This window comes from Crocodylus siamensis, chromosome 2 (genome assembly GCF_052110815.1).
Source record: "Crocodylus siamensis isolate JL-2025a chromosome 2, ASM5211081v1, whole genome shotgun sequence".
Taxonomy (NCBI): domain Eukaryota; kingdom Metazoa; phylum Chordata; order Crocodylia; family Crocodylidae; genus Crocodylus; species Crocodylus siamensis.
The window spans coordinates 22,217,585-22,237,430 of record NC_143396.1 but is presented as its reverse complement, the minus strand read 5'-3'; the positions used below and the strand labels follow the sequence as shown (position 1 = coordinate 22,237,430).

General features: G+C 42.7%; 1 protein-coding gene across 2 annotated transcripts in view; it reads left to right on the top strand.

Moving 5' to 3' along the window:
• Positions 1–505: 505 nt before the first annotated feature.
• The window catches only part of CPZ (carboxypeptidase Z), a 72,407-nt gene continuing 53,066 nt past the window's right edge, over positions 506–19,846 (top strand). Inside the window, exons 1-5 of one of the 2 annotated variants that reach the window (XM_090035504.1) lie at positions 506–732; positions 14,721–14,744; positions 16,022–16,396; positions 17,389–17,604; positions 18,889–19,085. In XM_090035504.1, the coding sequence (XP_089891630.1) occupies positions 645–732; positions 14,721–14,744; positions 16,022–16,396; positions 17,389–17,604; positions 18,889–19,085 (900 nt within the window). In that variant the 5' untranslated portion in view covers positions 506–644. Of the gene's footprint in view, positions 733–3,379; positions 3,484–14,720; positions 14,745–16,021; positions 16,397–17,388; positions 17,605–18,888; positions 19,086–19,846 lie in introns of those variants that run through there. The other variant, XM_090035503.1, reaches the window with a different exon arrangement.

Sequence of the window (19,846 nt, the reverse complement as noted above, 5' to 3'; positions counted from 1 at the left end):
TCCATAGGCATTGTATATACAGAGGGAAGTCAGTCCGTGCTTTATAGCTTCACATTTTGGCTGTGTAGGATAGGGAACAACTTAGGGGCTCTGCACTGTCTAATTCTAACTGAAATTTGTAATGAGGTTAGTGTACGAAATATCATTTTCTTGAAGGAAGATGCAAGGCAGCTTTCAATTGTCTCTTTTCTCTCTGGTTTTCTTTGTGCTTTCCCAAGGCAGTTAGTGTCAGTTTAATACAGCTCTAATGTGAGACACGCTTTAAGGAAGTTCTCATTTCCCTTGGGCTCTGTAAAGCACAAAGAGCAAATATGCTTGACGGTTAAGTCTAGGAGCAGGCAGCAAACTCCTGTGGGAGCCTCCCCACAAGTTTTAACAAAATTAAAAACCAGGCTAAACAGGACAACAGGGGGAGGAGTTTCTCCCCCTCTTCTGTCTTAAAATCTTTTGCTTTCCAAGCACAACTGCTAACTGTAATATGACTCCCAGACCGTATATCCTGTAAAAAGTGGGCACGCACATGCAATACACTACTTTCCTTTGCAGCCTGGAGAGACCGAGCTGTGTTAAGGCTCAAAGTGGAGGAACTCTTCCAGCAGCCAGTGCCACATCACTGTGCTTACTGCACACAAAAGGGCTCCAGCATGCTTCTCCGCATCCTGCTGTTTCTTGGGGCCCTGGCTAAGGTCACTGAGCCTGCCCCACGCTGTGAAACCGGCCAGGAAACCTTAGGTAAGGCTGAAAAAGAAAAAAAAATTACCCCTTTCTCTTTCATTTCTTCCCCTCAACTCTGCCTCCGGAGACAAGCAGAAATACGGCTTAGGCTTCAGGGAGAGGCAAAAATGAGCAAGGTATTACCTTAGAAATGTGGGGTCAGCTGAGACCTTGGGAGAGTGTAGAAACTGCCAAAGATGATAATGGGTTTATGCTGAGAAGGTATGAACTAGAAGAAAGACAAATATGTTGGTTGGTGGGAGAGGGACAAAAAGATGATGTCAGTGAGTGTAAAGTGTTTCCCCCTTGCCACTCAGTATGATATGTGTGGATGTCTCTTTGCTGAAGTGTTTACAAAGTTACAAAGTGGTAGGGTCCTCTCATTCCTATTTTGGGAAATGCAGGAGTTTCTTCCAGTCTCTTGCCTTTCCTGCTAGGAATGTGGTGGTCAGTTTGCTGAAAAATGAACTTTCAACCTTGTGCTTTTCTGCTTAAGAAAATTTCTCTCTCATTTTTTAGGTAACTTTTTTGAAGTCCAAAGTATGGAAAAGCCTTATATCTAAGTGTATAGGGTGGCTTTAGATTTCATGTTGGCCTGGTACAAATGGCACGTATATACAATTTTTATGAATTGCTTGACTAGACAAAATAAAAACCAGATTTGTAGAGGACACTTGTGTTAAAATGAGTTCAGATTTTATATTTCAGTGATTAAATTTACTTTTGGATCTGAGCAGTTCTGAAATAAACATAATGAGCCTCTTAAAGTACTCAGTGCCTTTTATAAAGTGAACTTAATTCTGGCTTCATTTACTTGTAAATTCAGAGTAGCTCTAGAGTAGCCAACGTAATTGCATCAGAGAAAACTTAATGGAAGGGAGAAGGCAGTTTTACTCAGTGGATTCAAAAGCAAAAGAATCAGACAACATTTATTTCATATGTAGGCATGGGTGACGTGGTGGGTGCACGTGAGTGCACATGCACCCCCGGAGATTGGCAGTGCACCCCCTGAGAGAAGTGCTGCTGATGCTGCTGGCGGCACCTGTGGGTGGTCGCCACTCACCACCCTCCCTCCTCGCTGCTGATACCACCGGTGGCATCTGTGGGTGGTCACCAATCTCCACTGGTTGCTGCCAATGCTGCCCGTGGCATCTGCTCCCTGCCTGCCACCACCACGCCCCCACCGCTGCTGCCACCGCTGCCTGCGGGTGGTCGCTGTGCCCCCCTAGCCACCAGTGGCATGTGTCGTTCATGTATGTAGGAATGTGTTTGGATGAAGGGAGAAGTTAACCTGAACTTGACCTAAATGTTATCCTTAATCTATAATTTCAGTTTTCTAAATATAACCAATACATGTCATTTGGAGGTTAAAATAGCATCCAGTAGAATTCACAGGGCATGTACTGCACATAAGCTGGAAGCATAGTTCCCATGAACATCAAAGTGAGGTCTACCACAGACTTAAGGGACTTTATTTTTGGATAATGCTGCCCAAAAGGAAAGTATCAGACTATTTTGAATTGGCAACAGGAAAGGGACATGTAGGGTGCAATATGCTGTTTCTTTGTAGGGCTTTATTCTATACCAATTACATTCAGCCAGAGTGCTATTATTGACTTATATGGGTATGTACTATTAAGATAAAATACAACTGGCAACATCAGTGCTGTCAAACATTTCCCATGAGTGGGCAGGTAGGGTGAATTATACACATCCCACATCTGGATTCAGAATTGACCCTGGACCGGGTAATACAGTGTATAGAGGGGAAAGGTTCCTTCTCAGATGGCTTCAATTTCCCACGGAGAGATTATGAAGGAGTTGCATCTATGTATAGTTCAGTAGAGAAAGCACCCATTATACAGACATGGGTTCTATTTCTAGTGCTGTTGCTGGGCTTTACCTTGCTGTTCCTCAGTTTTCTCACTTGGAAAATGGGGATTATAATACAGCTATGATTTCCTTTGGAAAATGCTTTCAGGTCTCCTGATGCAATGTGCTGGAAGGGGATTATTACTGTAATTCACCCCAAGAACTGTGTAGCACGTTAAGGGTGTGGATCTTATGGCCTGCACAAAGCCTGTTTACTGAAGCATTAGGAATGTCTCTCTTGCTTAATGATACATTTCAGTGCTAACAGCAACGCTATACTTTATCACCAGTAAAAGTCTAAACAAAGCAGAGGCATTCTGGAATCACAGACAATAAGCCTAAGGCAGGAAAATAATGAAGAAAAAACATTTACTGGTTACTTTCATTCTGCTGCACTCAGCATGAGTCAAACTCTGGTCCTACTGAAGTCCATGGGAATTTCATCACTGACTTTACTGGGAAATGGCCAATGGTTTATATTTAGGAAAAATCTCATCTGAAATGTTTAGGGTGAGATGTAAGAGGTGGAAACTAGTTTTATTATAGAAAATCACCTTGTTTTTCCAAGCATCTAGATCTAGTGCTGAGGAATAATATTTATTTTTTATGTGGGGGGGAAAATCTTTTTTGCTGGGAGTTTGAAGAAAATGTAAAGGGTAACTCTGAAGCTGCCTGTGGTGCCACCTAGTGGCTTAAGGGCAGAATTGTGTTAGAGGCTAATTTCCAAAATCTTTGATGTAAAAAGCGTATGGGCAGCTCAACAATAGGAAGAGTAGCATGAAATCAGTTAAGTACTTACCTGCTGCTGTTGGCTTTCAAAAAGATCTCCTTCTAACTCCATATTAAGGTCATCCTCTAAGAAATGAAACCCCAAACTAAACTACACTCCTTTAAAAGGTGAGTCTTTTTTTTGAAGAATCTCTATCCTGTGGCCAGTAGTACATTTCTTATTAAGGTGGAATCCAACAGCTTGAAACAAGGGACATATCTCACTTTGTTGTGACTTGTCTCCTGTTCTTAAGATTTTTTTTTCTTTTGCAGAATTTTTTATTTTTAACAATAGTGATAAAAGCCCTGAGCTTTTGTGAGCATTGGAAAGACTGTATATCTGTGTCTGAACATACCCATGACTATTGTTTTACCTAATATATATATTTCTGAGAGTACTTTCCCATTGGTGTTTGTTTTTACACGTACAAAAAGCATGCCAAAATAATGTTAGTATCACAATGAGTTTCTGACATCAAAGGCATGTAAAAAACCCAAGAAATTCCGAAGTTGTTAACCCACATCCTGCTCTTTGTTACAAACATATATCTAGAGTGTCTTCATTGACATATATGAGCTATTTTGGATATATGACACTGTAACTGAGAGAAGAATTTGACCTAATATTGCAATGTGAATAATAACCAGGCATTGAACATCCTATATGGTATAGATTAATTAATATAAACAGTGCTGCATTATGGTTCATATTTGACAAAAAGAATGGGAAAGGAAAAAAATTACCACACATGAGGAAGCTAGGGTTATAGTGAATTTTTAATTTCCAAATGTTTTTGTGTCTACTGAAATTGTTTATGTACAATAAACAATTTTTGCTGTTTAAAATTTTTAAACAAGACCAATTTTTAATTCTGAGTCTTTCATGCAAAGTTGAATTGGGCATTTTAAAATTTTGCATGTATTAAAACCAGAAGCAAAATCTTTGCTAGAATATTTAAGTGATGTTTTAGAAATGGGTTCCAGAGTACAAAGTTAATCTAGATCTTGATTTTAGAAACCACCTTTCCTTTAAAAAAATTATAGAAAATTGGAATTGGGGAGTTTATAGTAGCTGTGTCCACGATGAAGGTCTTGATTCTTCTCAGAGTGGTGTAACTCTGTTGACTTCAAAGGAGTTATTTTTTTCTTCTTTGCATGGACAGAAAAATCAAAAGGCCTGGGGGACAGATGTATAGTTAGGAAAATGGAATTTCTACCTATACTATACCAAAGTTTGGGGAATGTAGGGCTTTGGTTAAGATCCTCTGTGTCTTTTAATATATAAATATACAGTGAGATTTGGTCACACTTCTGTTGTCCCCACGATGGACATTTGCTACATTACAATGTCTCTCACTTCTATAAAATAATGAAAAGATAGTAGGGGAACAGCTACTATATTATTAATACAGTTGAGCCTTTTTATGTCTTTTTATTAGAGTGATGCAGTCCTATGTGGCTACGCTTAACTGAATCCACTTGCTTAGCTTCCTATGAGCTAAGCCTGACTGCTGTTTGGATGGATGACCTGTAAATACAAACGAAGGAGTTTTGACTGAACACTTTGCATGTAGGGCCTAGAAACTGAATAAATGGCAGTGTTTTGTATGGCTCTGTTCTCATTCCTGAGCTTGCAGACTGGAATGAAAGAAAGTACTGGAGGTACTGAAGAAGAGTCCTGTTGTACTGCATGGACACAGCCAGTCCCTGCCCTGAAAACTTAATCTTTAATAGGAAAAACAGACAAAGCTTTCAGCTCTTAGCTTCTTATTCCCCACTCTCTGGGAAGTCTCACTTGAGCATTTCCTCAGCTCTCAACTCCCAATATTCCTCTCACCCCCTCTAGCTCCCTTTCCTGGGACCTTCTAGCTTCCTGTGGCCAGATAATTATCTTCCTCAGCTGGCCCAGTCCCCTTAGGCAGCCTGCAATTCCTCCTAGCTGCCTGTGGCTGAGCTGTAGCCCCAACTGCTCCCAGGCTTATTGAGCTAGCAGACTGCTACACTGCTAAACCCTCTTATCTAGGTCCCAAGAAGATGTAATCCTCAGACCCCATCTGCTACTTTAATATCAGTTTCCTCCCAAACTGACCAATTTCTCTTTCACTCATATCCAAGGATCTTTGTAGATTAAATGAGAGGAGTGTGTGCACAACACTTTAAAGCAGTCTAAATGCTTTTACACTGCTTTAATAGTGTCAGTTTTTGCACGCCTCCATGGCACATTATGCATTAATTTCAGCCGCTGTGTGAAATCCGGTAATGCACCTTATGTGACTTAGGGTGCAGCAAACTAAAACTCCTTCAAGGAATTTTAGTTTGCTGCCCCTACAGCCACAGAGCAAAGCATCTGGCTCTGTATGGCTCAGGGGCTCTGCAAGAAGCCCTGCAGGCAGCCTGACAGCAGCCTAGGAAAGCAGTCTCCACCCAAGAAAAGCAACGAGCCGAGCCTGATCTTTCCCTTCCCTACCCGCCACCTGGAATCTGCATGCCTGCATGAGCTGTGCAGGGGCCTGGTGCCAACCCAGATCCAGCCTCAGATCAACCCCCTGAGCTTGCGCTTCCCTGACCCTGTGCACTGTATCCTGCACACCAGCATGATCTGGCCCATGGGACTCCCAATGGGTCTGGAAAATTGGCAACAGAGAAGCGGTGGCAGCATTAATTGCTGTGGCCCTGGGACCATTGCCACTGATCCCCCACCACCATATGTGAGATCCTGTCCCTGCCCCCTGCTCCCAAATTTCTACAGCTGTGCTGACCCATGACAAGATGACATGGCTCTGTAGGTCAGAATTAGTCTGTAGGCCATAGGAACACCCCAACTATAAACTAGGAATCTATAAAGTATCTATTAAGTAGGGATCTATAAAGTAGCTCCTGTGTCCTCAGTCCCTTGTCTTATGGAGTGGCCATGAGCAGAACAACAGGCAGGCTACTCATTTCCAGCTGCTGTTATAACCTCCAGTGTTCTTTTTTGCATAGTACTATTACCTCCTTTAGTACTTACTTTTTTTATAATACTGCTCATAGCAGCTTTTCTGTATATAGACTTCCAAAGCAGATTTTCAGAGTGAAAACAGACTTGATTAATTATGTAGTGTAGCAAACTAATAATGCTAATATCTGTGAAAATGGAAATGCTTTGCACAGATTCCAAAAAGTGGGTGATTTATCCATAAAACCTTTAAAAATGAATAGCAGTTTCTACCAAAGAAAGCTCAGCCTTTTTATCTCATACTTTCAAAGATACTCAGTGAACCAAGAAGTGCCTGTGTGAGTTTTCACAGCACAAATGATCTAATCTGATTCATTTTGTCAATCATAACATAGCCACGACTTAGGTCTCACAAAAGTATTTATATAATTCAGATTTAGCAAAATCTTTTTGGTCAGTCTTATATCCCTTGTGCACACAAGACTTCCACTGATTTGGCTACTGCCTTTAGGTAAACTGTATGTAAGATCTGCTACATGCCAAACCATGACAGGGTAAATATCTATAGAGGCCCATTGGCTCAGTGAGAGTTAATCACAGCAGCCTGATTCTTTCAATACTGAATCATCCATGGAAAAATATTTAAGCTTGGCAGTAGAATATGTATGTGCTGCATTCTAGATCTTTAAGTTTGCTTTTGCAGATTAAAAACAGAAGGACACATTGTAGGGAGTGCTCAGAAAGCTAGAAGCATTTTTTCTCCTCTTAAAATGTGATTTTATCCACATTTTTAAACAGAAGTTATGCTGCCCCAAGCTGTATTGTACCTCCTGTACAGTAGCCAGGGTAGCATTAAATACAACACATAGGGGGCATGAATGATCTGGAAGAAAAAGAGCTCTTTGTATCTAACTAGTTTTGTCTGTAGAATAGACAAGACGTCTACATGAAAGGGGGTGATATCTCTGCAGAATTCATTTTTCTCCACTGAACCCATGGAGGTTTCTACTAAAAAATAAGGCATTTGGTCTGTGTGGTATGGACAGAGTTACGGAAGGTTTATTTTGGGGGTATGGCATCTATATCTATTTTATGTATTGTCACATGCCACTAAAAAAGGTTGGTCTTTTATGGCCAGTAATATTGGAGCCTCATTAGGTACATACAGACGTTCAGACACATTACAGGGAGGTGAGATTGAATTAAAATGGCCACCCCATTTAAGGTAAGTTGAAATAGAGGAGGCCAGCATGCGTGTGTGGTGGGGGAGGGGCTTGGGAGGACTGGGGAGGAAAGCAGGCCCTGAAGGAGATGCAGGGCAGGGCTAGCAGCGTCGGAAGGGGGCTCGCTTCCAGCCCGCAGGACCAGGGGCTATTTTTAGACCTTCCACCTTCCCATCCCCAAATTAACCACCCCTCAACAGTGAACCAACCCCTCGATCCTGCCTGCCCCTCCCTGCACCAGATTTACTTCCTTGGCTCCCGGCACTGGCAAACACTGGTGATAAGAGTGGCTTGCAGGATGGCTTGGCAGGAAGGGGGAAAGGGGGTGCTAGCTGGTCTGCAGGGGGGAGGGGGTGTCCATCTCAGGGAGGGGCCAGGGGCTAAAAATAAACCAGTGACAGCTGCGGGGGGTGGGGGTGGCAGGGAAGGAAAAGTGCTGCCCCGGGGTGGGGCCAGCAACTGGGCTTTCCCAGGCCCAGGGCTGCACTGGGACCTAAATCAGATTACCTCAGAAGTACTCTTAATTTAGATCAGGTCAGCCATTTTTAGACTGATCTAACAGTCTGCGATTAGATATGCCTAACTAGGGATCTAAGTGTAAGGTCTGCCCCTGCATGAACTCAGTTAGATCAAGTGGCCATTTTTAATGTGATTTAACCTCCCCCTAACCTTCCTAAATGTCTCTATGTACCTGCCAAGGAAGAATGCAACAGGGGGAGCATTGCATCATTGGTCATGCCATCTCTATGTATCAAGAGGACCCGTGATTTCCTTACGGTGCCTTGGACTCTGTAGAATTGAGGGACCGTGAGCCTCTCTCCGGAGAGGGGAGTTAGCAACAGCAGCGCCACAGAACTGCTCTCAGGGAGTTTCTGCTGACTCTCTCACAGGCAGGGATAATTTGGATATGCAAAGTGGATCCCTGATTATTTTCAAGTACCTCTCTGAGCCACACCCTTTGAAACATGTGGAATTAGGAAAACATTTCCCAATCACTACATCATCAGACTTCCACATTTAGGACACAGTGCTGCTCTCTGTTACTCTTATTTATAGCATATGATTCACATCATCAGCAAAAAACCCAAAAAACAAAAGATGTACCAAACCCCAAGTCACCAATTGAGCTCTATCCATTTTCTGCTGAACAGTTATATTTGGCAGCCGCTCTACACTGATTCAAGTGACCTAATTAGATGCATGGATTGTAAAGAGTGTGGAAAGAGTGTGGAATTTGAACTTGTTACTTAAAAATGAATATATTTTCTTGAGTCAATTTTTTTTCCCACTAATAATTCTAATCAAGCTGTTAAATTGTTCCATTTAATGAAAACATGCCATAGTAATGTTCATGAAGATAATATTATTGGAAGTCCTTCTCTCCTCCAGTGTCCTCCAGAACAGTGTTTGATATGCAGTGTTTCAGAGAAAGGATGAATTTTCAACATTAATGCATAAGTTATCTGGTAAAATGTTCAGTACTGTGTGAAGTGAGGGAGAGATGTGTCACTCAGTTCTGTAGATCAGTGGGGCCCCAACCTTTTTGGTAGGTTTGCCACAATGTAGCCTCAGACCTTCCCAGAGTGCTACTCCAATTTGCTTCTCTGCCTGATCTGTTGCTCATCTTTTTCCTCCCTACCCCATGTTTTCTTCCAAGTCTGCTGCTCTGCTTTCTGCTCCCTGACCTATCTGCAGTTATGATGCCTGTCCATTGACTATAGAAGCTTCCTGTGCCACATGTTGGCCAGCCCTGTTGTAGATGATCAACTCATATGTTGTTTGCCTTCTTATAGCATGTATAAATTCATAAATGCTGCTCTCAAAGCTGTCCAGTCATTCTGGAAATTCAGTTACTGAATATGATCCACTGAATTTTCCCATTGCTCTCTAGTAACTGCCATCATGGCAACTTTCCTTTTGGCCAGGAAGTCAGGAATGAGGTATCTGCTAAATCTAGCATGTCTGCTCCTTCTTGGATGGACAGTGGGGAAAGGAAAAGTAGCATTGTGATTGGTTTCAGCTTGCTAAATTTTCTTATTGGTTTTCTCTACTTGTTTCCAGATAACACCTGTAGAATACCTGTTCCTCCAGCTGAGTAAGCAAACTCCTGAATCTCCACTATGATTTGTTTTATGCCACCACATATCACACAGTAGGCACATCTACATGTGCATTTAAGCACTGCTAAATTAACTGAACATTAAGCTAGTGTGGAGTAAGCAATTTTTGGCAGTTGTCTACATGTGCAGGTACCTGGCACTATATCTAGTGCCAAGTCCCCTCAGCCCTACCATGGACCCCTGGGGGCACCAGGGTGAGCTCCAGCCTCCAGTCCCATGGTTGCCAGCACTTTGCAGCCATCTTGGAAATACACCCCTGCCCCTTGATCCCTGGCCATCCCCTTTCTTGGGGCTGGCGAGGATCAAGAGCCATGTGCCCAGCACAGCAGCGGCAAGCACCAGCTCCCTCCTTGCCCACCCTGCCTCCCTGCACCATGGCTGCTCCAGCTTCTGCCCCTGCCCCTACCCCTGCCAGTGACACTCAGCACCCTGCTGCTCCAGTTCTGCCCCTTCCAGTGACAACTAGTTCCCCGTGCTCCTGCTGGCCCTGCTGGCCTCAGCAAGGCCCCCTGTCCAGACCCCAGGACAGCCACACACTCACCAGCTGGGGCTAGGGCACCAGGTGTGGGAGGCCCTGGCCAACCTCCTCCTCTTGCACAACCCCCACTCAGGCTATCTGTCCTGCTTCCTACACACCCTGTACCACCTACCCACCCCCCACACCACTCTCAGGGCATGCACATACTTGAAACAAAAACACTTTATTTCCCTAACAACAGTGACCCCCATCCCTCTTCCAACAAAAAACTCAGCCCCCTCCCCCCACCCTCCCCAATACATAAAGACCCCTCCCCACTCAACAAACAAAACTCTTCAACCACTCTCCCTACTCAGGAACAATAAAAAACCCACTTACAATATGAGAACTATTTACAGAGTGAGAACTATGTACAACATGAAAACTAAAATTATTCACAGTGTCTCAGGTTTTTGGGTGCAGAGTGAGGGGAGAGTTGGGGGCTTGCAGAAGCCAGGGGAAGCTGTCTAGCACCCCAGCTTCAGGCTGTTTCCCCATGGATCCAAGGGCCATGGTAATGCTAGCAGGTAGCAGCCTCCTGCTGCGGCCACGTGGGATGGCACTGTCTGAGGGCAGGTGGCTCCCCTTTGGCTGCCCCAGTAAAGCCCCAGCATCCTTGTGGGCACAGCTGGGTCCTCAGGCATGTGGTGCAGGGGAAAGTGGTGGGGCTGGCCCCAGGCAGGCGGCAGCAAGTCTGGGGTGGGGGCCAGGCCAGGGGAGCTGGCTGTCAGGGGGCGCTGGAAGAACCCCTACCCGCTTCCCAGGATGGGACAGGCCAGGCTGCTGGCAGCACCTGTTGCCGCAGCTCCACACCCCACTCCCCTGCCCCTCTCCTATGCCAGGCCAACTGCTCTGCTGCACTGCCACCCAGCCCAGGGTGCCCAGGCTCGGGATGCATGTGGCTCACAGACACCCGGGGCAAGGACTGTCTGTGCCCCCACTCTCCCCACAGGGGACCTCTCTGGAGTAGAACCCAAGGGCTGGCTCCCTCCATGATGCCACTGCAGTCCAAGTATGCCCCTGCTGTCTGTGCCCTGGGCACTGTGTGATGAGCTGTTTATGCCGGCTGAAGGGTGCCTGAGCCACTACACCCTGCTGCTTCTGATCCTGCTGGTGCCATGAGCATGGCTGCACTCCTGGTTTGAGACCCTGTGCTACAACACTGGAGGGGGCAAGCCTGGGCTGCCCCACAACCTCTGTTGTTACCTGCAGGGCTACCTGGGCAGCACTACATGTCCCAGCCCTGCAGTGCTGAGGACAATGCTGCCAGCATTGACACCTTCCTTGGCGTGTGAGAGACCTGTGCCCACCCAGCTAAGGGGACATGGGCTGCTCAGTAAAGTTGTGAACTGTGTCCTGCTTGTCTGCATGCTGTAGGGGGTGGAACCCAGGGCCAGGGGAGTGTGGGTGGGCCAGGCAGAGAGTTGGGGAGGGGCTGGTGACAGAGGCAGGATAGGTGGCTAGTCACAAGCCCTGGGGCTGGGCTCAGGCCAGCCCCCTATTGGCAAGGCAGACCTAGAACTAAACTTAGTGCCAGGTCACGTCTACATATGCATCACTGCACATTAACTAATCGCAATTACATTTGATATCTGCATTTGCCATGATTAGCCATTTTTACTGTGCAGTAAGGGCATACATGTATAGATGCATGCCCATACTGTGCAGTAAATTAGGTTAATGAGCGTGAACACATCTCATGTAGATGCACCCTGAGTGTAAGATTCTTTGTCAATAATTAAAAGAGTATAGAAAATACTAGTGTATGCTCAAGTGTTTCATTTAGTTAATTTGTTCATGCTTAAAAGAAAAACAAAAGGGAGACTTGTCCTTTCAATCAAAGACCAGCAGGCAGGGCAGCTGTCTGGAGCCTCTGTATGAACTGTATAAGTCACAGACACCTCACCTACACTCATAAATAGCCTTGCGGTAGGCTAGAGTGGGTGCCACATTCTCCTTTCCTGAACAAAAATGTGCTGAAAATGATTTTGTCTCAGCCTCAAACCTGAAACAGAATTGTTTCTTGATAATAACTATTGTTAGAATCCATTGAATCTATCTTGGAAATGTAGACAGGCTCCTACCACTTGGGTTTCAAAAGTGGTTTTCTATTTTGTGAACAAAAGTAATTGGTGGTACATTTCTTAGTAAGTTATTTTTTGATCATCAGCATGTTACTTTCCATCCTACCTTCTAGAAAATGAACTGTATTTGTCTCCATGTGTAGAACTGCATGCAGAACTGGAGACCTTTTTAAAAAGTACCCAGGGCATTTGTCTTCCTGTGGCTTCATCCATAAATAGAGTTAACAATAACTACCCTACAGTGAGAATTGTGAGGCTGAGTAATAAAAGCACGTTGAAGCCTTCTGATGGAAGGCACTATAGTGGCACTAAGTATTTCTTATTGTGATTAGCATTACACACCAAGGCAGAAAAGAAGTCTATATGAATAACATATACTAAAAATGTTATCACAAGATTACTCTTTACCACAAATTGCTAGTGTCAGCGATTAAATGTGTCTAATAGCACAGAGCTCTAGAAGTTTTTTTCAGAGTACTGTTAATTGATGCTTACTCAGGGTATATAACCAGAATCATTTCCCATTAAGTTATTCCTTTCCAAGATCAAATTGAGGGCTAATTTTGTTTTGCTTGTAATGACTTGGCTTCATTTTCCAAATAGCACATTCATTAATGAATGTAAAAAATACATTCAGATGACAACTGTTTTACAAACATATTGGGAATAGTTATTCAGAATTTTCTTAATAAATGCAGAACATAATCAATCTGTTTTATGAGAACAAACACCAAAGGTAGTTCACTGAGCAAGGAGCCACCTCCTGGATACCTACCAAGAGTAATTAGGGATGGGTATATGGCTAGGTCTATATTGTGCCTCAAGAAAAGGATAACCTTTGCTGTTTAGGTGGCTTGTACAAAAGAGGTTAATGCAACAGGGCACTGAAGAAAACAGTATGATACGTATTTTAGTAGCATCATTTTGCCTTAGTTGCCAGCGATATAAAAATAGAAATATTGGATATTGAAGCAAAGGGATCTCATGGGTCATTGAGTCTGGTTCCCTGAGAATAAAAGTGCTTGGTTTATTTAGCTTGCAAACTAAAGACTGAAAGGAGAAATGATTGTTCTCTATAAATAAATTGGTGCAGTGAAGAAGTATGCACTGGGGGAGGAAGAAGAGAGGTTTAAATTAAAGCTTTAATGTTGGCCAAAGAAAAAAATGGTTATGACCTGGCTATGAATAAATTTATGCTGGAAGTTAGATGAAAGGTCTTAACCATCAGAGGACTAAGTTCTGAATCCATTATGACTGATTGAGGAAAAAGCCCTAACTGGTTTTGAAGATGGAGATTAATGAATTTATGAATAGGCCTGTATGATAGGGTGCCAGTGACAAAGTAGAATAGGGAGCTGGAGATAGTAGAATGTTTTTAAAAAAAATCTTAATTCTTCACTGCTTTAGGTGGCTACCTGCTCCGTCTGTTGGCTATGAATCTCATTCTGAGGTGCCTAGCTGTTGTTAGGTGCTTGCATCAAAGATGTGGTTTCCACCCAGAAAGGGAGGGTAACCATTTAAAATTAGGCATGGTGATGCAAAGTGTGGCAAGGCCCTCTGTGGATTTATCCCTCAGTTTCTGGGGGGGGGGTGATACTTGCTTACTCGTATACCACAGATGTACCTTTTCCTCCAAAATTAGTCTTTCACAATTGGGGTTCATGCTTTAGGAGGGGTAGCTGATTTTCTGTGTCAGAATAGAAACACTGGGACTAATGTATTGTTGCTCCTCTCCCTTCTCTCCTTGCTGACAGCATGGAGGGAGGGGTTGACTCAAGTCTTCAACATGGCAGCTACAATTTTAACCCTTTCATAGTTGCTAGTAAATTGTCAATGACTTGGGGCTGAGCAGCCAAAAGCTGCTGCCAATTCAACAGCAGCTATGGTGAGGTTTAAGCTTAAGCTGTGGAGTTTACAAGGACATGGGTTTGTTAGAACAGGGATGCTGAAGAGAAGACTCTGCCCCTGCTCCATGTGGCCTACATTCAGCCATGACTCTGGAAGAAACCCTTTTTTTCTTCATTCTACTGTCCCAACAAGGTTTGTGTCTTATTCCAGGGTGTGTGGTATGTGAGAAAATAGGATAAATTCATACATCATATTGGGTGGATACTCCTAACACTAGTGACCAAATTCATTAAAGGGGAAATTGCAGTGACTTCTGTGGAACATGAGAAAGCTCACAAGTTTTTTTTAGATTTTATTTTATTTTGAGGGGGAAGTGGGCATCATAAAGGAAATATTTTCTTCCTTCACTGTAAGTCTTAGAGTAATGTTCCATTGTGTTTTTTCAGGGTACTAAAACCTTAAAGCTGATCATTTTTTTCTGTTTACTGATTATTTCTTAATAGTGGTCCTTATGAAAAAGTATTTAATCCCAAAGCAAAATATTTGAGATGTAATATGGACAAAAATAACAGAGATATAGAAATAATCCTTCTGCCTTGCCCTTTGAGGTTAATTTTTATTTATCTTGTTTATTTGCAGGACAATGCCAAACTGAACAAAAAGGTATGGTATAGCTTCTCTCCTTCTCTCCAGGGACTCTCATACCTTCACTATTTCTAGTTGTTCTCTTGGCTGGAGAGCATGACCTTGGACTCTTCCAATGCTGTTTCTTTCATTGGTCCTAATGAAGTAATAGACAACAGTGGGAGATAGTCTCTGTCTCCCACTGAAGCAGTTTGTTGCCATTACTATGATATTATACAGGCTCAAACTGAGAGATCAGCACAGAATATGAGACCCAAACTTGCACATCAAATTTTCCCAATATTTTACAGTAGTATTGAATAACTTTACCATAAATACCTACTCTTATCTTCCTTGTGTATTTTTGAGCTGGTTGAATATTATGAAAACCTTTCTACTTGTTAATATTTTTAAATGATCCACTTTGGTCCTGATCCTCCGGAAGTTATGTTAGCTCTCTTTTGAGCTCCATTGTCCTAGGGCTAGCTTGTATTATCCTGATGTGATATAAAGCGCCTTTGGTTCAGCTCTAACTGTAAACTGCTTTCAAATTCCATCTCTTTTCCTAGGGTTTTCACCGTAGTAGGACAGCCTTCAGGCAGACAGGCTCATGGAGTGCCCACTGTGGTGCCCAGAAAGCTACTCTTCTAATTTTGTTCAAATTTTGAATTTAATTTTACAAGTTATGTTCCTCCAATCAGGGAACCTTGGGAACACTAAAAATTGAAATAGAATTTGCAATCTGAACTGTGTCCACTTGCAGTGAAGCTCTATACTCAAAATCATTTGCTAGAATGAGTTGATAAATAATTTCAAATAATGAATGCTTTTGAGAATATTGTGAGTTGCCTGTTTCATCATTGTGTTTCATATGTAAAATGAAAGTCACTGATGGGGGCCTACTTAAATTGTGGTGAGACAAAGGTTTTTTGTGGCTCCTCACAGTGCATACAACCAATTTGTATGCATTTCAAGGCAGCCCTGCCCCTCAGCGCTGATTGGCGGAGAGGCCCTGGCATGGAGAAGAGAGATGAGGGGCAGCCACCATCTTGTCTGCTGTCTTTCATGCCACATTACCTTCCCTTTCCAGCAGCAAGAGCTGTTGGGTCCCATGGGGAGCCAGCCCTTTTATTTATTTATTTATTTTTGTTGATTTAACGGATTTCATCAACAAAATCCATGAAACCGCGAATTAAGTACGTCCCCAGTCATTGATCCTATTACTTGTTTTGTATTACCTGACCAGCTCTGTTTGAGTCAGTGTGACTATTGAGCAAGATATTTTTCACATGTTCACCTTATCCTTCTTTTCATAGCAAAATGTGTGGACATCACCTTGGGCACTTGCAATGATGTTCCCTACACCAAAACAATGTATCCTAACTTACTGGATCAGAAGGCTAGACAAGCAGTTGAGTATAGCTCTGAATACGTTCTCATGAGTGTGATACACAACTTGCTTCAGGGAGAATGTAATCCTGATCTGAGACTCTTGGGCTGTTCAATATTGGCACCACAGTGTGAAAAAGACAAAATTATAAAACCCTGCAGGCACATCTGTGAAAATCTGAAAAAAAGCTGCCTTCCTGCATTTGATGCAATAGACATGGCTTGGCCATATTTCTTAGACTGTGACCGATTCTTCGCTGGTGAAGAAGAAGGATGTTTTGATCCACTAGCAAAGCTTCGAGGTAAGAACCAAAGCTGTGCAAGCACATCATAACATGCAACAGGAAACACAGCAGTCCAAACAGCTCATTAATTATTAACTGAGTTTGTGAATCCTGAAGTTCTTTGGTTATAGAAGTATATAAAGCAGGTAACTAAAGTCAGTTCACTTCCAGCAAGAATGAATTCGATCCATAATATTTAAAGGAACAATCTATATGTTTAAAGTATTCCCACAATTTTCAATGCCACATTTTAATTGGCGACAGACACAGCAAAATATCTGTCATTGTGCTATTACAGGAAGTTCTTTGGCCTCCCCTGCTGTCCTCTGGCTTCTGCCTCCTGCATCCTACCTCTGCTCTTGGAGGCAGGGGAGCACAGAGGGAGGGGCTGGAGTCCCTGAGATGGATGCATGGTAGGGGAGGGACCTGGGCTTCCTGTACTGCAGTAGACATGTGGCTGGGAGAGGAGGGGGTTGGCAGTGGGAAGCCGAAGTGCCTGTGCTGTGGTAAGGGTACAGGGGAGGAGGGTTGTTGGGCTGCCCGTGCAGCACCAGGAGGGGAGGGGGAAGCTGAGTTGCATGCATGTCCAACAGGCCTACCCATATGTCATGTGTGATGGGGGTGGGGGAGTCAGGCTGCCCACACTGTGCATGTGGCAGGCACTGTGTGTTGAGCAGCCCTCAGTCTGCAACCCATGCTTTGTGCAGCCCCTGCAACTGCAGCCTGCATGGTGTGTGGACCCTAGCTGCCTAGAAGTTGGACAGCCTTGTGCTGGTTCATTCCAGGATGGAAATAGGCCAAAGGAGTCTCTTGTTCCTCTCTAAGCATTCGTTTAAGGTTCATCCACAAGATTTATAGTTCTGTTATTGGACACTTACATTTTGTGAAAAAAACATTAAGAGTTCATCCACTGTAACTTGATGCCACCCCCCATACCCCTCTTCCCATAACCTCTCAGCCTCTGAGCACATTATGTTTGGACTTATTTTGGTTAAAATTATTCTCTTTAGGGGAGCTAGAAGTTGCTGAGGAAGATCCCCTGGCAGGGCTGCCTACAACATTTATTCAGTTCACCCACCATTCGTATTCCCAAATGGTGAGCATTTTGAAGAGGACTGCTTCCAAATGTTCCCACATTGCAAGAACCTACAGCATTGGCCGTAGCTTTGAGGGGAAAGATCTTCTTGTGATTGAGTTTTCAACCAAACCTGGACACCATGAATTACGTGAGTAATAACAGTATTGGCGTGATTATCTAAGGAAAGACTCTGAGTGAGAAGAGATTCTTTTCATAAGGTATCATTTGAATCATACAGCTGGATATAAGAGAGCTAACTATATGAGTTGAGATATGGCATATTTCTTTCATGTTTTAAATGACTGAAAGATTGACTGCATTACTGATGGAAAGAGCCATTATGATCATCTCATCTGACCCTCTGCTTAACACAGGTCAGACAACTTCTTTTTTATATATCTATGGATGATAGAAACATAAAATCATAGGATTCAAAGGGAACTCTGGGGTTGTTTAGTCTGACCTTTTGCACTGATGCAGGATACCCTATTCCTAAGCCATCCTAGATAAATGCCTATCTAGCTTTTTCTTGAAAACTCCATTGAGGGTAATTCCACAACTTCACTAGGCAGCCTTGTGCATTATTCACAGTTAGGAATTTTGTCCTTTAGCTTTTTCTTATACAGTTTGCATTCCAACCCCTTTATCATCGTTGTTACTTACTTCCAGATCCTCTCCACTTTTTCTTTATTGTTCTTAAAATGTTTTATGATAGACATCATACTTCAACAAATAGAACCCAATTCCTAGTTATGCTTCAATCCCTTTGTGGTGCTCTGAACATATTTGCACCATGGCTTCCTCCACCATGACGTGTAAGGAGCCACAGAATAAAAAGTATAATTGAGGAGAACTCCGAAGCTGTTCTGACGTATAAGAGTATTTAAATCAGCCTCTGGATTTTCTGGAGTATCATTTATAGCCATATTTGCCCTTTTCCTGTTCTAATCATTAGATTGATTTAGTAGAGAATCAGGACTATCACATTATATACTGGCTGTCCAGTTGTCAGAATATGTGGTGATATGATGGCTTGAAAACCTAGGGTACTGACTAATGTCATAGACAATTATTTATTTCCTTCCAATTATGCTGTGCTATTTCTGTTTGCGGTCCTCCCTGAAGACATTTATGAATTTAAAAGCAATAATGAAAGGAGAGAAAAGTGGCTGTAGTGATTGTCCTGTAACATTTGTGAATCCTGAAACAATTGTTTGTATTATTATACAAAGGTAATATATTTAATATGCTGCTGAACTACTTTGAAATGAAGGATAATGGTGATGGAATTGACATGGTGTTTACTAGAATTTGCATGTTAAATTACTGTAAATAAAACTCTGATTAATCAGTTAGTGCTACTTGATCTTTGGAAACCATCCAGATGTGCTCAGATTAAAACAAATCATCTAATTACTTTACTTTTTCACAGTTAAGCCTGAATTTAAGTACATTGGCAACATGCATGGTAATGAAGTTGTCGGGAAAGAACTATTAATATACCTTGCACAGTACTTGTGTTCAGAATATCTCCTTGGGAACCCCAGGATTCAGATGTTGATCAACCACACTAGAATTCACCTCCTTCCCTCACTGAACCCAGATGGTTATGAACTTGCTGCAGAAGAGGTAAAATACTGTTTTGGAATAAAAAGTGATGGTGTCAGGGGCCCTTACTATTAGTTCCCTACAGAGAAGGGGTGATATGGGAGTATTAACAATAACTAACTAAAAGATCTGCCTATCTTGCTTCGTGGTAGGCTGCTCTTTACTGCCCAGAGTAATACATTAACAATGCATTTGGACTGACTTTCCACTATACCTCTTTTGATAGATGCAAAAAACCTATCGAATGTGGAACAGGTGCCCATTGATCCCATTTTGATGACTGAAATTGAGGGGGTTTTTAATGAAGACTTGTAATTTAATATATATTTCTTCTTTGGGTAGAGGATCAGATCTTGTGAAATGTTAATTTTTTTATGCTTTTTGAGAATGGACAGCAGTTCTTAGATCAATTTATACCTCATGAAGATATTTGAAAACTATTCTTCTCTTTATGTTGCTCCATAAAATTTTTGCATTGTTTTCTCCTCACTTTCACCAATAGAGCCATTAGTATGAAAACAAGTCCTGACTTTTAAGAGTTTGTGTCCTCTTGCTGTGTGTCCCTGTACTAAAATAGGTTGGGGTTATTACAATCTGCTTAAATTTCTTTTACAGTGGTAACTAGATGGAGAATTTTTTATTGCTTCTCCAACTCACTCCACGGTGTTGCCTGGTGCACTTTAACAGCTTCTGTTCTCCACCCTGGATTCGCATTAACGGTGGCCGAAAATATCCCTCCCTGCATGTCAGAGCTTTGCAAACTTTACGATAAAAGTTGTTCT